We start from the raw sequence: 17494 nt of genomic DNA on the forward strand, positions 1-17494 counted from the left end.
CTCCCTTGAAAAGGCCTACAAGAACCTATAAGCCTCCAGACGCTCCCATAGGTCTGCTTCCCAGCAAATATGGACTTTTCTAGTAAGTTTTGTGCTAGCGACCTTGAATTTTGAGCCACTTTAAGGGCTAAGACTCAGGCCCATGCCTAGAACTCAATGAAACTTCCAGAAATGATAAATAACATAGAAAAAAAGATTCTAAACCAAAAAATTAAACAAGGACTTGACCTGACCCCTCCCAACTAGGACAGGCATTTCGTCAAACACATGATGAACATGCAACCTACATGTCATGAATGCATATCTAAACATAGGGATTTGAAACTTATCTGAGGTTTAACAAGAAGGACCAATGCCTTCTCACAATAGTTGTCATAACACCAATTAGGTCATGCATTCATTAACCAGACATTCATTAATTAAAATGTGATAAGAGCCATACTTAGATCTGTCATATAACCATTCTTATAACCAACATATAACCAAGTAGATAACAATGATAGAACAACCATTAAAGCCACATAATAACAAGTATAATTACTCATATATTACAAGGGAAACTTAGCTCTTATTAACGATATGCAAAATCCAACCATGTCAAGGCCTTCCACGTACTCCCCGACCACAGATTGGGCTAAACCAAATCTTCCTTTCAGTCAATCACCCCTGTTCCAAATTCCAAGCATGAATGTGGGATCTCATGGAATAAACCAATCCATAAACAACCAAGGGAATCTAGAGGTTAAACCACTTCCACCCTCACCATATCACGATCTCACCTAAACCGGTCCCGAGATCACAAAACCAAACCGAGCTTGGATACGTCAAGATTCCTTCACCATCCATTGAGGAATTTTCCTATCTCCACCCACCTATTGAGGGCTTCCCGGAGAAAACCATCTCCACCCGCAACCCTTGGGATTTCCCTAAGACCACCTCACCCAAATCTAGAAGCTTCTAATAATCCAAAGCTCAACCAAGAAAGAATCCCATCACACCATGACTATTTGAAAAGTGCAAGGCAAGGGTAAAACCATTGTCGAAACCTGAAAAAAACGCATGCCAATGACAACAAATGAACCAAATACACACATGCACATACCATGCATGCCAAAACCAACTAGGAAATCATACATGAAACCTGTTACCTGCAAGTATTCCTGCTGAAGCTGCTTGATCCAACCTTTCCTTTCTTGATCCTTGCTTTCCTTTTCTTTCCTTGTCCTTCCTTTGCTTTCCTTGTCCTTCCTTTGCTTGCTTGCTTTCCTTCTCCTCTTAGTTCTCTTCTCCTCTCTGAAACTAATTCCAAAACTCAACTAAAAAAAGGCCCCAAACTGATGCTCTGATGTCTTTTTATTATTGATGCCTCTAATTTCTTCATTTTCCTTAATTTTCCTTCAATTTCCTCCTCACATGCAACTTGTGACCTTTCACCTCCCTTTTCTCCTATTTTCCTTTATTTTCATAAATAAAATGCCAAAAATACCTTTTTTCCTTTTCAAAGCCTTTGCCATTGCCTTTGCCAATTTCCCCTTAGCCATAATACACAACAAGTGATGCCCACTAGGATATCTTTTCCCAACATTCATCTTGGAATACATGTCCCATGACCTTGGTCTTATTTTTCCTTTATTAACTTTATTACATGAAATTTTAACCTTAGGTTGTTACAGAACCCTCCCCCTTAAGGGAACACCATCCTTGGTGTTGAATGACACCTACAACCAGTAAACCACTGAAAACCAAGAGCATATTGCCTATGGAGATTTATAACTTAGCTTGTTGCAGTATTTACAATGAACAACCTGCTCAAAAGCAAAACCATCATGACAAACATGAAAACCTGACAACCATACCACTTATTGGAGCTTTATAACACAACACATTGTGGTATTTACAATAGAAACCATGCATAAATATGTACAAATACCAAAAACTCATTTGCCTCCATCGACAAATAATAAAGGAGACATAGCCTGCATATGATCAACAATCTCCCATGTAGCTTAACCAGGCCCAAAGTGCTTCCATTGCACTTTAACTTGCTCAATTGCTCTGTTCTGGAGCATGAGTTGTTTCTGCTGCAATATGCACCAAGGTTCTGGCTGGAATTATCCTTCTAGTTCCACCTGCAATACAAACCAATCAATAACATGATCAACATCTTTCACATATCTTTTAAGCAATGAAACATGGAAAACATCATGGACTTTCACTATCAGAGGCAGTGCAAGTCTGTAGGCCACTGGTCCAATCCTCTCAAGGATCTCGAAAGGCCCGCAATATCGTGGTGCCAACTTGGCACATGATCCAATCCTCAAGGATATTTTCTTGGGCTTGATGCGCAAATACACATGCTCCCCAACCTGAAACTCCTTAAATGCCATGTGTTGGTATACATAACTCTTTTTTCAATCATATGATGCCTTTAGATTCTTCTTTATAACCTACATTTCCTATTCCATTTCTTCCAACATATCTGGTCCAATAAGTACCCTGATCACTAAATCACTCTAGCTGATGGTAGTATTACAACTTTTCCATACAGTGCCTCAAACAGACTCATCCTTAGTGACTCCTGATAACCATTGTTGTAAGCAAACTCGACCAATGGAAGGTACTCCTCCCATCTCCTCTACTGGTGCATGACATACATCCTCAACATATCCTCTAGAATCTTGTTGACCTTCTTTGTCTGTCCATTTGTCTACGGATGATAAGTTGTACTGAAGGCCAACATTGTCCCCAAACCTGCAAACAACTCCTTCCAAAACTTGGAAGTGAACTTAGCATCCCTGTCCAACACAATCTTCTTCAGACTACCATGCAATCTCACGATCTCCCCGATGAAGACCTATGCCACCTCACTAGCTGAATAAGTAGTCTTCACTGGAATGAAATGAGATACCTTGCTCAACCTATCGATCAAAACCATGATAGAATCATGTTGCCTCGATGTCCTCAGAAGACCTGTAATGAAATCCATGGAAATGACCTCCCCTTTCAATTATGGAATTGGAATAAGCTTAAGCAACCCACTTGGATACTTACACTCTACTTTCACCTACTGATAATACAAACATCTAGCCACAAACTATACCACTTCCTTCTTCAGATTCAACGAATAGTAGAACTTCTTCACTGCTATCAACGTCTTCTGATATCCTGGGTGACCTGAATATGGCTTGACATGAAACTCCTTCAAGATAATCTTCTTGAGCCCACTGTCATCCGACACATAGATCTCGTCTCTCAATCTCACCAAACCATCTGTTGTGAGATGATATTCCACATCTTGATCACTTGAACCCTGCTCTAACCTGTGTCTAAGATCCCTGTACGTGTCATCCTATTGTCCTGCCTGTAAGATCTGATCCTGTAAATCTGTCCCATACGAGCCCACAGCTACAACGAGGTTCATCTACACTCTCTTACTAAAAGAATCTGCAACCCTATTCTCCTTACTCTTAATGTACCTAATCTTGAAGTCAAACTCACTAATCATGGCCAACCACCTAGCTTGCCTGACATTCAGTTTCGGTTGGTCAAACAGATATCTCAACCCACTGTGATCGCTCATCAATACAAACCTCCTGCCAAGAAGATAATGCCTCCACATCTTCAAGGAATGAATAATAGCTACCAACTCAAGATCACAAGTCACATAGTTTTGCTCGTGCTCATTCAGTTTCCTGGACTCATAACACACCACCTGCCCCTCCTGCATCAAGACTCCACCAAGTCTGCTTTTGCAAGCATCTGTACACACCACAAACTCTTTATTCGAAATTTCAATCTTAAGAACTGGAGCATTTGTCAACAACTGCTCAAAACTAGCTTCACGTATCTATCCATTCAAATTTCTTACCTTTTCTTTGCAATGATATAATAAGATATGCAACGCGTGAGAAGTTCCTAATGAACCTCCTATAGTAACTTGCTAACCCCATGAATGATTTGACCTCATCCACATTCTTAGGAGCTGCCTACTCCATGATAACCCTTATCTTTTATGGGTTCGTTGCTATGCCCTCCTTGGAAACAACATGTCCCAAGTAATGTACCTTTGTCTGAAAGAAACTGAACTTGCTAAGCTTGGCATACAACGGACACTCTCTTAGAAATCTCAATACTGCTAGTAAATGTTCATCATTCTCTTCCTGATTCTTAGAATATATCAATTTATCATCAATGAATACAATCACAAACTTGTCTATATAAGGACACAATACATTATTCATCAAGCACAAAAAAGTAGTTGGGGTATTAGTCAAACCAAAAGGAACCACAACAAACTCATAATGCCCATACTTGGTCCTGAAAGAAATCTTATAGATGTCCTATTCTTTGATGCATACCTGATGATACCTTGATCTCAAATCAATCTTTGAGAACATTGTTGCTCCCTTCAACTGATCAAACAAGTCATCAATCCTCGATAATGGGTACTTGATCATGATCGTCATCTTGTTCAACTGCCTGTAATCAATGCACAACTTGAGAGTACCATCCTTCTTCTTCATGAACAATAATAGTGCACCCCAAAGCAATACACTTGGCCTAAGATATCCCTTATCAATCATTTCCTTCAGCTGCAACTTCAACTCTACTAACTCTGGTGTGATCGTCATGTAAGGTGTCTTTGATGTTGGTGCTTCTCCTTGTACCAACTCAACAAAAAGTCCACTTCCCTGTGGGGAGGCAACTCTAGAATCTCTGCTAGAAACACATCCTAAAACTATTGTAATACAGAGTACCTCTTGAAGATTTTTGCATCCTCAACATACTTATCCTTGTCACTGGAAATATGAACTACAAACATTACACGCCCTTTCCTGCAACTGTGCTTAGCTTGCATAGATGTGACCATCCTAACTGATGTAGGCTTCCTCTTTCCCTGCAAGATTCTCTTTTCCCCATTATCATCTAGGCACTCAATGGCCTTGTCATAACAATCTACTTTGGTCCTATGAAGATACAACCAATCCATACCCAAAATCATACTATATGATCCCAGTGGCAGTACATTTAGATGTGCTGTTGTAGGCATACCATTCAACTTGAATCCACAAGATCTTACCCAATGATGAACTCTCTTCTTAGTACCTATATCCAACTGCACCAACCAAGACTTTGCATGCACTTCTTTTCTCAAGCCACACTTATCCACCAGGTCAGGATTAACATAACTATAATTAGATCCAAGATCAATCAAAATAGAAACAAATTGACCACAAATCTTACCTTCCATCTCAATAATGGATGCCTGGTGATCTGCCTGCTTGTTGTCCACAACTGCATAAATCCGAGGAATTTTATAACTTATAACCAACATCCCCAACTGACCACACCTCCTTAGCGCTATAGATCTGAGGCCTACCACCCTAGTATAATGGACAATCCTTCTTGCGATGATATTTTCCATATACCCAACACTGCAATGGTTCCCTACCATCACCTATGTTATGTTGCTCTCCAAGTTGTGACCCATGTCCCTTCTCAACTACATTGGATTTCTTGTAAGGAGTAACATTTTCTTTCTCACTTGCGTATCGAGGTCTACCCTGCTTCGGTGGCCGCTTCGCTTTAACTTTCTCATTCCCCTTCAAATCATGCTTAGGCTCAACTTTGCGCTTTGACTGCTCGTAACAATGCTTCAACTTCTGGATGGCCTTCTCCAACGATCTAGGCTCATCAAACCCAATATGGTCTCTATATGTTGCTGGAAACACATTGATGAATCTCTGAATCTTACCCTTCTCATCCTTAAGGTAAGCTACATACCTCAATAGCTCCAGGAACCTACTAGTATACTCATCATCTATCATAGAACCCATTTGCAGCTCATAAAACTCCTTAGCTCTGTCATCATAGTACCTCTCTGACAGGTACTTCTTCTTGAAGAGTCTCTCAAACTCATCCCAAATCAACTCTTCTTCTCAAATACCCTTGACATTCTTCACATCTTCCCACCAGATATTTGCTTTCCCTTTAAGACTGAAGGTAGCTATTTTGGCTTTCATGTTCTCTAAGTAGTTATGCAATCTAAAGAATTTCTTCATCCCAAGCAACCATGCCTTTGCATCTTCTGACTTCTTCATCTCTCCATCGAATGTAGGAGGCTTGACTTTCTTGAACTCCTCAGGCAAGTACTCACTCCTCCTATAAGGATGATGATGGTGATAATGTCTCTTGGATGAGGAACTAGAATGATGCCCATACATACCAGTCCTCCTGTCAGGTGTATCTAGTGATTTTCCGCCTCTGACTGTATCCCCTTTATCCAACCTGTATCCAAACTGAGACCTACTACCATAGGCTCCATTAGTTTTCTCTTCATGTTCTTGACTGATCCTCAACTGTCCCTGTCTCTACAGATATGAAAAGCTCTGAAGAATCACTGCATTGAATTTTGCCTACTTTTCCTGAGCCCTTACAAGTCTTTCCTGAGCCTCAACCAACCTATCATTGTCTGCTTTGCAACTTCTAATCTCTACCCTCAAAATCCTCAATGTATCTACTATACCAAGAGAATACTCATCTCCTTGCTGCCCAACTGATCTGTAGGGAGAGTCATAGGAACTGTAGTCTACCATTTTGTTCGTCATCTCTAATTCTCTTCTTCCTGTAAGTAGGCCATGTCAGATAAACCAAATAGATACCAAAATCAAAACCATACCTCATTGACATTTAGGGGAGGCTTATCTCATTTGCAAAATAAGTCCACATTAGCATGATACATATATAATCATAATCATATCAATATAACAAAATCATGCATGGCCATAACAACTGTATACCATGATCCCATGCATGAAAACCATAACCTTGACAACATCAGATTTTACCCAAAGAGAGTGCAACCCACTCTGATACCACCCTGTAATTGCCTCCTCCCACATTTACCCACTTTCATCGATTTGCCGAGGGTAAACATGAGACGAGGGTCATTATGATAAGACTCAAACTCCTATATGACCTTAAGGAAATGGAGTCTAGACTCTACAACTTAAGACCTTACTGACCTCCCTTGGGTGTTACAGGACCTCCAGGAGCTATCCAACCCCTCTAGGTGTCCAACCTTTGAGATAACTCTCTTTTTCACTAACCTAGGCTCTCAGTCACTCCCTTGACAAGGCCTCCAAGTGACTGTAAGCCTCTAGTCGCTCCCATAGGCCTGCTTCCTGGTGAGTATGGAATTTTCCAGTCAGTTTTGTGCCAGCAACCCCGAATTCTGAGCCACTTTTTAAGAGCTAAGACTCAGGCCCCTACCGAGAACTCGATGAAACTTCCAGAAATGATAAATAACATAGAAACAAATCTTCTAAACCAAGAACTTGAACAAGGACTTGACCTAACCCCTCCCAATGAGGACGGGAATTCCGTCAAACACATGATGAACATGCAACCTACATGTCATGAATGCATATTTGAACATAGGGATCTGAAACTTATCTAAGGTTTAACAAGAAGGACCAATGCCTTCTTATAGTTGCCATAACACCAATTAGTTCATGTATTCATTAACTAGACATTCATTAATTAAAATGTGATAAGATCCATACTTAGATCTGTCATATAACCATGCTTATAACCAACATATAACCAGATAGATAACAATGATAGAACAACCATTAAAGCCACATAATAACAAGTATAATTACTCATAAATTACAAGAGAAACTTAGCTCTTATTAACCATATGCAAAATACAACCAAGTCAAGGACTTCCATGTACCACCCAACCATAGATTGGGCTGAACCAAATTTCCTTTCAACCAATCACCCCCATGCCATATTCCAAGCATGGATATGGGATCTCATGGGATAAACCAAACCATAAAAAACCAAGGGAATCCAGAGGTTAAACCACCTCCACCCTCACCATACTGCGATCTCACCTAAACCGGTACTGAGATCACAAAACCAAACCAAGCTTGGATGCCTCAGAATTCCTTCACCATCCCTTGAGGAATTTTCTTGTCTCCACCCACTTGTTGAGGGTTTCTCGGAGAAAACCATCCCCACCCCCAATCCTTGGGATTTTCCCGAGACCACCTCACCCAGATCCAAAACCTTATGGAAATCCAAAGCTAAACCAAGAAAGAATCCCATCACACCATGGCTATCCAGAAATGGCAAGGCAAGGCTAAAACCATTGTCAAAACCTGACAAAACCCATGCCAATGATAACAAATGAACCAAATATACACATGCATATACCATGCATGCCAAAACTAGCTAGGAAATCATACATGCAACTTGTTACCTGCAAGTATTCCTGCTAAAGTTGCTTGATCCAACCTTTCCTTGCTTGATCCTTGCTTTCCTTTGCTTTCCTTGTCCTTCCTTTGCTTGCTTGATGCTCTTCTCCTCTTTGAAACCAATTTCAAAACTCAACTGACAAAAGGCCCCAAACTGATGCTCTGATGTATTTTTATTATTGTGCCTCTAATTTCTTCATTTCCCTCCTCACATGCAACCTGTGACCTTTCACCTCCCTTTTCTTTTGTTTTACTTTATTTTCATAAATAGAATGCCAAAATACCTTTTTGCCTTTTCAAAGCCTTTGTCATTGCCTTTGTCAAATTCCCTAAGCCATAATACACAACAAGTGATGCCCACTAGGATATTTTTCCCGACATTTAGCTTAGAATACGTGTCCCATGACCTTGGTCTTATTTTTCCTTTATTAACTTTATTACATGAACTTTTAACTTGAGGATGTTACAGTCAGTGTGCTATAGAGCCTAACCCTAGGGTTGTTAGGTGAGGAACACCTATACTCATGCATTAAACATTGGGGATTGCAACGATGGTTAAAATTTAGCTGAAAAAGCTGATCTAGGGTGTAGGGATGCTGCCTTGGGCATGGAACTTAGGTACCTTAATGAGGTTAACCTTAGGAGGTGAGGAGAGAGAGAATTAGTGTTGGTAGCCATGGAGAAAGAAAATACCAAGGGTTTTTCTGCCACAATCATTCAATCCAAAGGCCAAAACAATAACTCATGGTTGTGAGGGTGCTTTTTTGTGGTTGAATTGTTGGAAAAACTTAGCGATATTGGTTGGGTGGGGTTGTGAGGGCCTTTTTCTCATTCTAAGGAGGCTCTTTATGGTTGATTCAAGGTATTGTAATACCTTTTGAGCGTGTTAGGAGCTTGAGAAGACCAATATCAATGGAGAGAGAGCTAACACAACCATAATCTTGGAAGGGAATGCTAAAAATGTTCATTATATGGAAGAAAAGGGGGTGAAGGATTGTTGTAAAGCAATAAAATACAATATTAAGCAAAAAATCATTCATAAATTAAGCTAAAAAGACAAATCTAAAGCTGAGTGGGTTTAATTTAGAACATCCATGAGCTGAGTTGGCTTCCGCCTGGCACTAACATAGAGAGAGAAAGAACTTTACCTTGTAGATGCTCTTAATTATCACAAGAATACAAGAGTTGAGCGATGTGATTGATAAAGGGCATTATGGCACCTTTTCAAAGAGTTCTATTGGGCCTAAGTGCATTAATTTCTTTTAATAATTTCCTTTTTCACTTCAATTCCACTAATAGATGAGTCATTGATACACTATAAAAGCTACAATTTAAGTTACATGAGTGGGAAAGAGACAAAAGGTTGCAATATCACTAGCTTTATCATTAAGGAAGCACTATAGCACTAGCTATGTGCTCAATAATTCACCATATAACGAGAATAAGGCTCAATGGAGCGATACAATGTGCCAGAAGATATGTAGGGTGAGCTTAAAGATGAATTTTGAGAGTGTGTGAGGAACAATGGGCTGATATAGTGCTAGGCTAAGGTTCAATGGGGAAATACATGAGGTAGACCTGACACAAAATGAGTTTCAAGCCCAAAAATGGAGATGCGCTTTTGGACCAAGGTTCAATAGAGTGTTGCATTGGTGGACTAAGGTTCAGTGGAGTCTTGAAAATGAAAAAATTCAAGAAAAAACTCAGGTTAAGTAACATCCTAGAGTTGTGTCACTGGCTTTAGGCATAGTGGAGCATTGCATCACTAGGCTAAGTCTCAGTGGAGCGTTGTGTTGCTGTCCTAAGACTCAATAGAGCACTACATTGACTTGAAAAAGCAAATTTGTAAGATAACCCCAAGTTAAAGTTTTTCCCCTAAGCGTTAATTCACTAGATTGAGGAGCTGCTAGAGTGACCATATCGTTGGAATAACCATTAGCGCTCCTTTGTATCGTTGGACTAGCCATTAATGTCCCTCTGTATCGTTGGGTTGAACAACAATGCTCCCCTATATTGTTGGACTAAGCAACAATGCTTAGTTAGGTTTAAAATCCTTCCTAAGGGGTCTCAGGGTTCATAGAATGTTGATACAAATATGGAAAGGTGAATCAAGATTTGCAAGCTAAATTAGGAGGCCTTTGATTAGGTGGAGACACTCAAAATCCTCTAGGCAACAAGATGCTAGGATGAATTGAGGGGGTTGTTGTAGTTGCTACAACAAATCCCAAATCATATTATCTTACATGTCATTACTCTATCAACGTAAAATCAAAATGGTGATCTAACTTCCTTGTTGTCACCTTTCATGCTCTTTGAGTACTTATATTTGTTGTTTTCTTCAAACATCTAATAGTTGGAGGCTTCCTCAACAAAGGTTCCTCTTTATTGGCTGTTCTCCTTATTGGATTCATTGGTTTCTTTAGGATGTCTTTGATTTCATCTCATCTCGACACCTTGGTCTTCCATCACCATTTCATAATAACTTCTAGTGCAAATTGTGAGTGAGGAAGGTTTTATATCTTGTATGTGGTTGATTATTTGTGCATGCCATTTATTTAATTTACATATTGTGTACATAATATGTCCATGTCTATTTTGTATGAGGATTATGACATAACCAAGTATGTTAAGCATGTTCTTTTCCCTCTTTTGCTTGTTTGTTACACACTCTTTTCCCTTGTCTAGGTGGATTTCCACTCTTTTGTTTACTCTATAACCTAGTTAATAAATATAGTTCAATTAGGGAAATCACTAAACTGCAGGATCCTTCTCTTGTTTGCTTGCTCATCACAAGTAAAGGCCCCATTGATTTAATGCTTCGCATTGAATTGGAATGTGAGATTAGCTAGGTTGCTCTCTCTCTCTCTCTCACACACACACACACACATAATTTACTTACTTTACTTTTTTGCAAGTAGTTTGCACACCAAGAGTTTAAAGGAGAATAAACCCTAGTTTAGCTTTCTTTGTGTTTGTTAACTTGTTGCTATATTTGCTTTGTCATTGTTAAGACCCAAGATAACTCTAGACTAACCATAAACACCTATTAACACTAAATCAACTTGATACTATGCATAATCACCTACAACCCCAAACCTCACATAATCAACTTCGAAACTAATTAACCCGATGACATATTCCCCTCTTTCTTTCACCTTCCATCCTTTCCCTTGTTTACCATTTCTCCCAGAAATTGGATGGCAACTACACTTCTCTTCCAAGCCTTGAAGTTTGGGCCATCTTCCTTGTGGTAGTACAATGCCTCATTCTTACCATCATACCACAAGTAAGACGAAAGAAGATTTTACAGTTGTAAAAGCTATTTCAATATTCTCTCTCTCACACACCACACCTTAGAGGGAGGGGAATGATGAGCAAGTAAGCATAATTACCTAACACCAAATCAACCATTATGTTCATAGGGGAGGTATTATCTTTATGCACATCGTCATTGGCTAAAGAATCATGGTATATTAGAGCTTCCATGATTTGCAAACCTATTCTAACATTTGATATTGGATAGGAGGGAAAGAGATGTTGTAGTCGCTTCTATTTTAGGACGAAGTGAGTTAGTAGTTGTACAAACTCAACCTTTCCAATGAGTTCATTTTTTCGGGCAAGGTAAAGTTTTTGTCATAATCAATACATTTTTTCTAATTTCAATAATCTAGATTGTTTTAAATGGAAATAAACTTCCAAATAAAAAGTTTTATGATCATAGTTCCCATCAATTAAGTGGAACTATGACTTTTAACATATTTTCTACCAATTTATATATTTTTTTCCTTAAAAATAAATAAATTAATCCACATATTAACTAACTCATTTTCAAGGACTATTATACAAGAATATTAAATTGTTTTATTTACGCATAAACACAAATACACGTGTACTAAGAAGGAAAAGAAAAATTAAATAATCAAACATAATAAATTTATAAAAATAAAAATAATAATATTCTAATAACCTTTATATTTGTTATATACATTATCTTAATAAAATTGTGGTTTGACGGTAAGTCTATTTGGGCAAAGCCTGGGAGACCGAAGTTGAAATCTCATTGGGAGACCGAAGTTCAAATTTCGTTGAGTACACTGGCCTGCTGTGGTGATAGCTCAAGGGGCAGATTCCCGAATCTCGTCTTGGCGGCGTGAATCTTGCTCTTGCTAAAATCATAGGATCTTAGTATGCAGGTAGTTGGATGTACCCCTGATGTTATAGAGGCAGCTACCAGGATTGATCTTGGGTCTCCCATAGATTAAGACTGGCAGTTACCGATTCACCATGTAATTAAAAAATACAATAAAATAAACAAATTAATAAAATTAATTAATTAGCTAGCAAATAGATTTATAAAAATTTGACCATTAGTTACTTAAAACAAAATTATATATATATATATATATATATATATTTTTTGAAAACTCACCCTCAAATAAAATTAAGTTTATCCATAAATTAACTCAGTCTAATCTTAAAACATGTTTTAATTATTTGTTAATTAAATTATACTATTCAACAAACCATCAAGTCATTGTCGTTTCCAATTATCACAGATCTCTTATGGTTCATCTTCATGTGCAGAGTGTCTGTAGAGATTTTTGAACATTTTCAAGGAAAAACTTCCACAAAAAGAAAAAGCTTAACGTCAAGGGATTGCTGAAATTAATATTTATTCAGTGGAGGTTTAAGTTATAAAACCAAAGCAGTAAATCACGGCATCAGAACTAGACTTCAAAGCAGACAGATTGCAGTCAACATTGAATTCAAAACTCGATAATAAATCCTCTCAATTTTACCCGGGGAATATTTTGAGAACAATAAGTTTTAAACACCCTCAGAGTCCACGGGAACCTATCTGTTCTTGACGTGTGGGGAAGAAAATGCCTTGCGTACTTAACCACCCCTTAGATTTGGATGGACAATTCCCAAATGAATGGGGTATATTCCAAAATCAAATTAAATTAATTCCTCCCTGCTGGTCTGACTTGGATATAAAGATCTGATGGGACCGCCCTGTGATCAAAGAACCAAACTAGACATTCAAAGCCTATTTTTCTACAGGACTTGAAGCCTATTTTTATACAGGCCTGTATGATGACGAAGACACTGCTGTTTCTCCTGTTTTCTTTGCTATATTCCAAGACTGCATTGGGAGACGATGGGGAATGTAGGTCATGGCTTGTTCAGTCCATTCCCACTGATATGCCAGAGCTTTCTCGGGTACCTGGAGTCCTGTCCTCTGGTTAGTGTTATTGCCACGTAAGGTTTCAGATTTTGGAAAATTTGAAGCATTATGCTGTAAGTTTTCGTTTGTTGATAATCGAATGATCTGCCTGCAGGCGATGTCTTGCAATGGCTTGCTGGGAACTCTAGTAGCAAATTGGACATAATAGCACAGTATTGGCAGTTACTGGCCCAACCTCAGAATCCCAAGTCTGGTGACTATGGCTACTCTGCAGCCGACATGGAAAGATTCGGGGCACCAGTTGGAGAAGCGGTGTTCAAATCGCTAGAGAATGCAGCAGACAGGAATGTTTCAATAAGGTATATTCTGACTGACAAGTTTTATCTTTTTGTTTGATACTTCCATCATAGGTGAAGATGAAAATTGAAGACTTGCATGCCCTTCATCCTTAGCTATCACAGAAGGGCTCAACTTGCAGAAGTTGCACTGCATACTTATGTTTAGATTGTGCAAATGTCGGGTACCTTATCAGACGGATTTCTGCAGGTTGAAGGTCTAGATATAAATAATTTATTATTAGTCTTTGTGTGTATTGTGGATAATCCATATGCATAACAATTTTATATCTATCATTAGTCTCTGTGTATTGTGGATAATCCATATGCATAACAATTGTGAAACAGAGATGGTTTGAAAGGCATTACTTGCACTAAAAGCCCTCCCAATACGGAAGCTGCCTTTGAAATCACGTCCAGGGTGATGTGATGGTATCTTCCCTCTCGTACTTAATTCTGCTGCGCTGTCTTTGGCTTTAGGTTATTAAATACAGTAATATATCCCTATTTTGGGATTTCACTACACATTAATACTCCCCTTCTAGTTACCATCTGTGCGCTTAACGGGATCTGTATTTACTTTTTATTGGAATGTATTCTCTACATTTTTTATGATGGGCTAACAAATTTTTGCCGTTCTAGAAATCTAGTCATTACACTGAAAAATCTCATGTATGAGAAAATTCATAATAGATTGCTAGACCACACTCCAATGTTACAGTAGCTTCACTTAATGTTGCAAACATTGGCAGTGGCAAAAATTCGCCAAGGGTCTTGACATGAGAAGTTGGAAACATCAAGGAAAAAATCGGCAAAAATCAGCAAAATTGTGATAAGTTAAAAAATATAAAATGAATTCATTTTTTAAAAATTTAAAAAATGTAATTGACAGCAACAATGAATTGTATTGTCAGATATTTACGAAAAATTACTGATGTATAAGATGCCACCTGATATATCAAACATCAAACATTAATTGTGTATATTGATACCTGTCTGCTCAAGATCTAAAACTGAATACACAATACAGCATTTAATAAATGTATCTCATCATCATGAGTCATCTACAATGATCCACCTGCTAGCCCTTTTATGACGAGAGATAAGGGCTCGTCGTCTAGAAGAAGAAGATCTTGTGGCTTGTTTTTGTAAGACTACTGGTGGATGTCTCAATTTGTATGGAAGGTGGTGCTGATGCCTGCACATCAGCCACATAAACCTCCTCACTCTTAGCCTACTCCGCCTCTCCCCCTAATTGCACCAGCTCATCCTCCCTTGCCTCCTGCCCCTCATCTAACTAGTCAGTTGCCTCCCACCCTGGAATTCTAGCAATTTATATTTCAAGTGGCTAATCCATCCTGTTATATCCTTTCCATCCATGGAGCTTACAATTAAATTTTTGCTGATTTGTCCCACCTTGAGGTTTGCTATGTTGCCAAAATGAGTCAAAAGCCTTCGGCATGTTGGCGAGGCGATGTTCAAAACTATGGAAAATAAATAAAATTAAATGAACGCAAGAGAATGCTGGAAAAAATTTAAGCCTAGAAAAATACCATTCAACTTCGCATGAAAAATCAACTATAAGAGATAAACACCATGCATTTTGCAAAACCTGGCATAGATCTCTGAAAATAGTTAATTACGTTGTGGAATTTTAAAAGATACCCTTGAATAAGAAAACCACATAGAAGAAAGAAAAAAGAAGAAGAAAGAAATTATTTTAACGTCCACAAGGCTAAAGATAGCCTATGGGACAGATTGCTTCTTCATCTGCTTGATGTATTCGGCCATTTTTCTGTGAAGCTTCAAAATAAATGTTCCAGCTTCTCAACAAACCCTCGCTAAATAGATTATCCCAAGAGCTAGCTGCCAACATATCTGCATAACTTTCCCTGTTGTCTTTGAAGGCCTTACATTCTAAAATGAAATGTTTTTCTATTTCCACTTTTCCGGAAGAACAAAAAATGCATACTCTTTCCTCCCACACTTCCTTTGGCCTTTTCTAGCGCCGTGTTTCACAATGGAGTTGATGAGAATTAGTCCTTAACTGAGCAATAAGAATTTTGGCTCTCCAAAAGATATTGGCCTCTATGTATGCTTTTGGGTGATGACTATGAGTGAGATTAAACACTTCAATATAGTAATTATTTTTTCTTCCTAGCTCCTTGTCCCAAGTGCGCTTGTGGAACTTTTCCATAACAAAAGATTTTATCTCTTCGTTGTTTATGGGATACGCATTCAAGCAAATACCCCATTTACTAAACCATTTGTTATTTTGCTGCATCCAAGTTTTTTTGCTCTTGCACAAGCTATCATTAAAGACAACCTTAGGCCATCTACCCTCTTCCATTTGCTCAATTTTTTTAAAATACCTTATGACTCGCACCATAGCAATTGCTTCAATAGGAGCAATCCATGTTTCATTTAACAATATATCATAAGGAATTGTACTTTTAATCTTAAATTTGTTTATAATCAAACGCTTCTGAATTTTCTCAATTTGTCTCCACCGCATGTCGGATGAACTGCTGGCCCATAGTTCACAGCCATAGAGAATCCCCAGAATCACTAGAAGCCCAAAAAGAGTTTGAGTGGTTTTTCAGTCCCATAACTCTGCCTCTCTACAACTATTTTGAAAAGCATAAAATGCTTTCCAACCCCCCAAAGTTCTTTTCTTTCTACAACCATTCCAGCTTAGATTTTTGTTGAAGTCAATTCCGAGGTATTTGTAATCCGCAACTTCTTCCAGAATGTTGCTTTCAAAGTAGAACTTACGCTGGTTATGTTTTCTTTTCTTAGAGAAGACCACTACTTTCATTTTGCTGATATTGACTTGCATCCCCACACTTCTACAAAAATGCTCAAGGGATAGTAAGTGCTCTTGCAAACCAAGAAAATATTGATTGTGATGAAAATGCTTGTTTGCCTCTTCTAAAATCAAGCTCCTTTGTTCTCAGTCCCCAATATCTGCGAATGCAAATGAGCAAAAAAATCCAATTTATGTATTTTTAGGCAATTTATTGTAGGCTTGCTGATATTTTCAGGTAGAAAAATTGCAATATTTGTAAACATCATGGCGATTTTTCAAAAATTTGCAATTTTGTGTGGGAAAATTATTACCAACAGTTTAACATCGTGACATCAGTGATATTTGCGACTCTCTGTTTATTAAACCAGTGTAGATCCATCTTAAACTTGGATCTATAAACCGTCAAAATGGATCAAATTTATTAATGTGTAATTTTTTTAATCATTTAATTCCATGTCATCTATATTAATTCTTTTATATTAAATGATGAAAAAATTACAGCTTAAGAAATTTGATCCATCTTGATATTTGATAGATCTGGGTTTAAACTTTAAAATGGATTTATGCTGGCTTATTTTTTAGATGTTGTCATGTACATATGTGCATATATAGTTATTTATTTTTCTTATTACAAGCTCACAATCAGAATTAAATCTTGGTTATTATTATTATTATTTATTAGTAAAAAAGGAAAATTTTCTATTTTTAGCTCTAACTCAAAAACATAAATCTAAATTTACTATAAATCCTATTTGTATTTTTTTGATTTTAAAGTTGACTTTCACAAGTGTTTTTTTTCTAACTATTCTTTTTGATATAAAATTATCAAAATGACAACATCTCCCCCATACTGAGCTATAAAGCACCCAAAGTAAAATCTTTGAATTGCATTCCTTAT

General features: G+C 37.9%; 1 protein-coding gene across 1 annotated transcript in view; it reads left to right on the forward strand.

Annotated features, from left to right (window-relative positions):
* Positions 1-12932: 12932 nt before the first annotated feature.
* The window catches only part of LOC149141186 (uncharacterized), a 270365-nt gene continuing 265803 nt past the window's right edge, over positions 12933-17494 (forward strand). The window contains exons 1-2 of the mRNA XM_089446867.1: positions 12933-13509; positions 13607-13811. Of these exons, the coding sequence (XP_089302993.1) occupies positions 13359-13509; positions 13607-13811 (356 nt within the window). The 5' untranslated portion in view covers positions 12933-13358. The remainder of the gene's footprint in view (positions 13510-13606; positions 13812-17494) is intronic.

Source organism: Pinus tabuliformis, chromosome X (assembly GCF_031772625.1).
Source record: "Pinus tabuliformis cultivar Carrire ecotype Pingquan chromosome X, CPIR1, whole genome shotgun sequence".
Lineage (NCBI taxonomy): Eukaryota > Viridiplantae > Streptophyta > Pinopsida > Pinales > Pinaceae > Pinus > Pinus tabuliformis.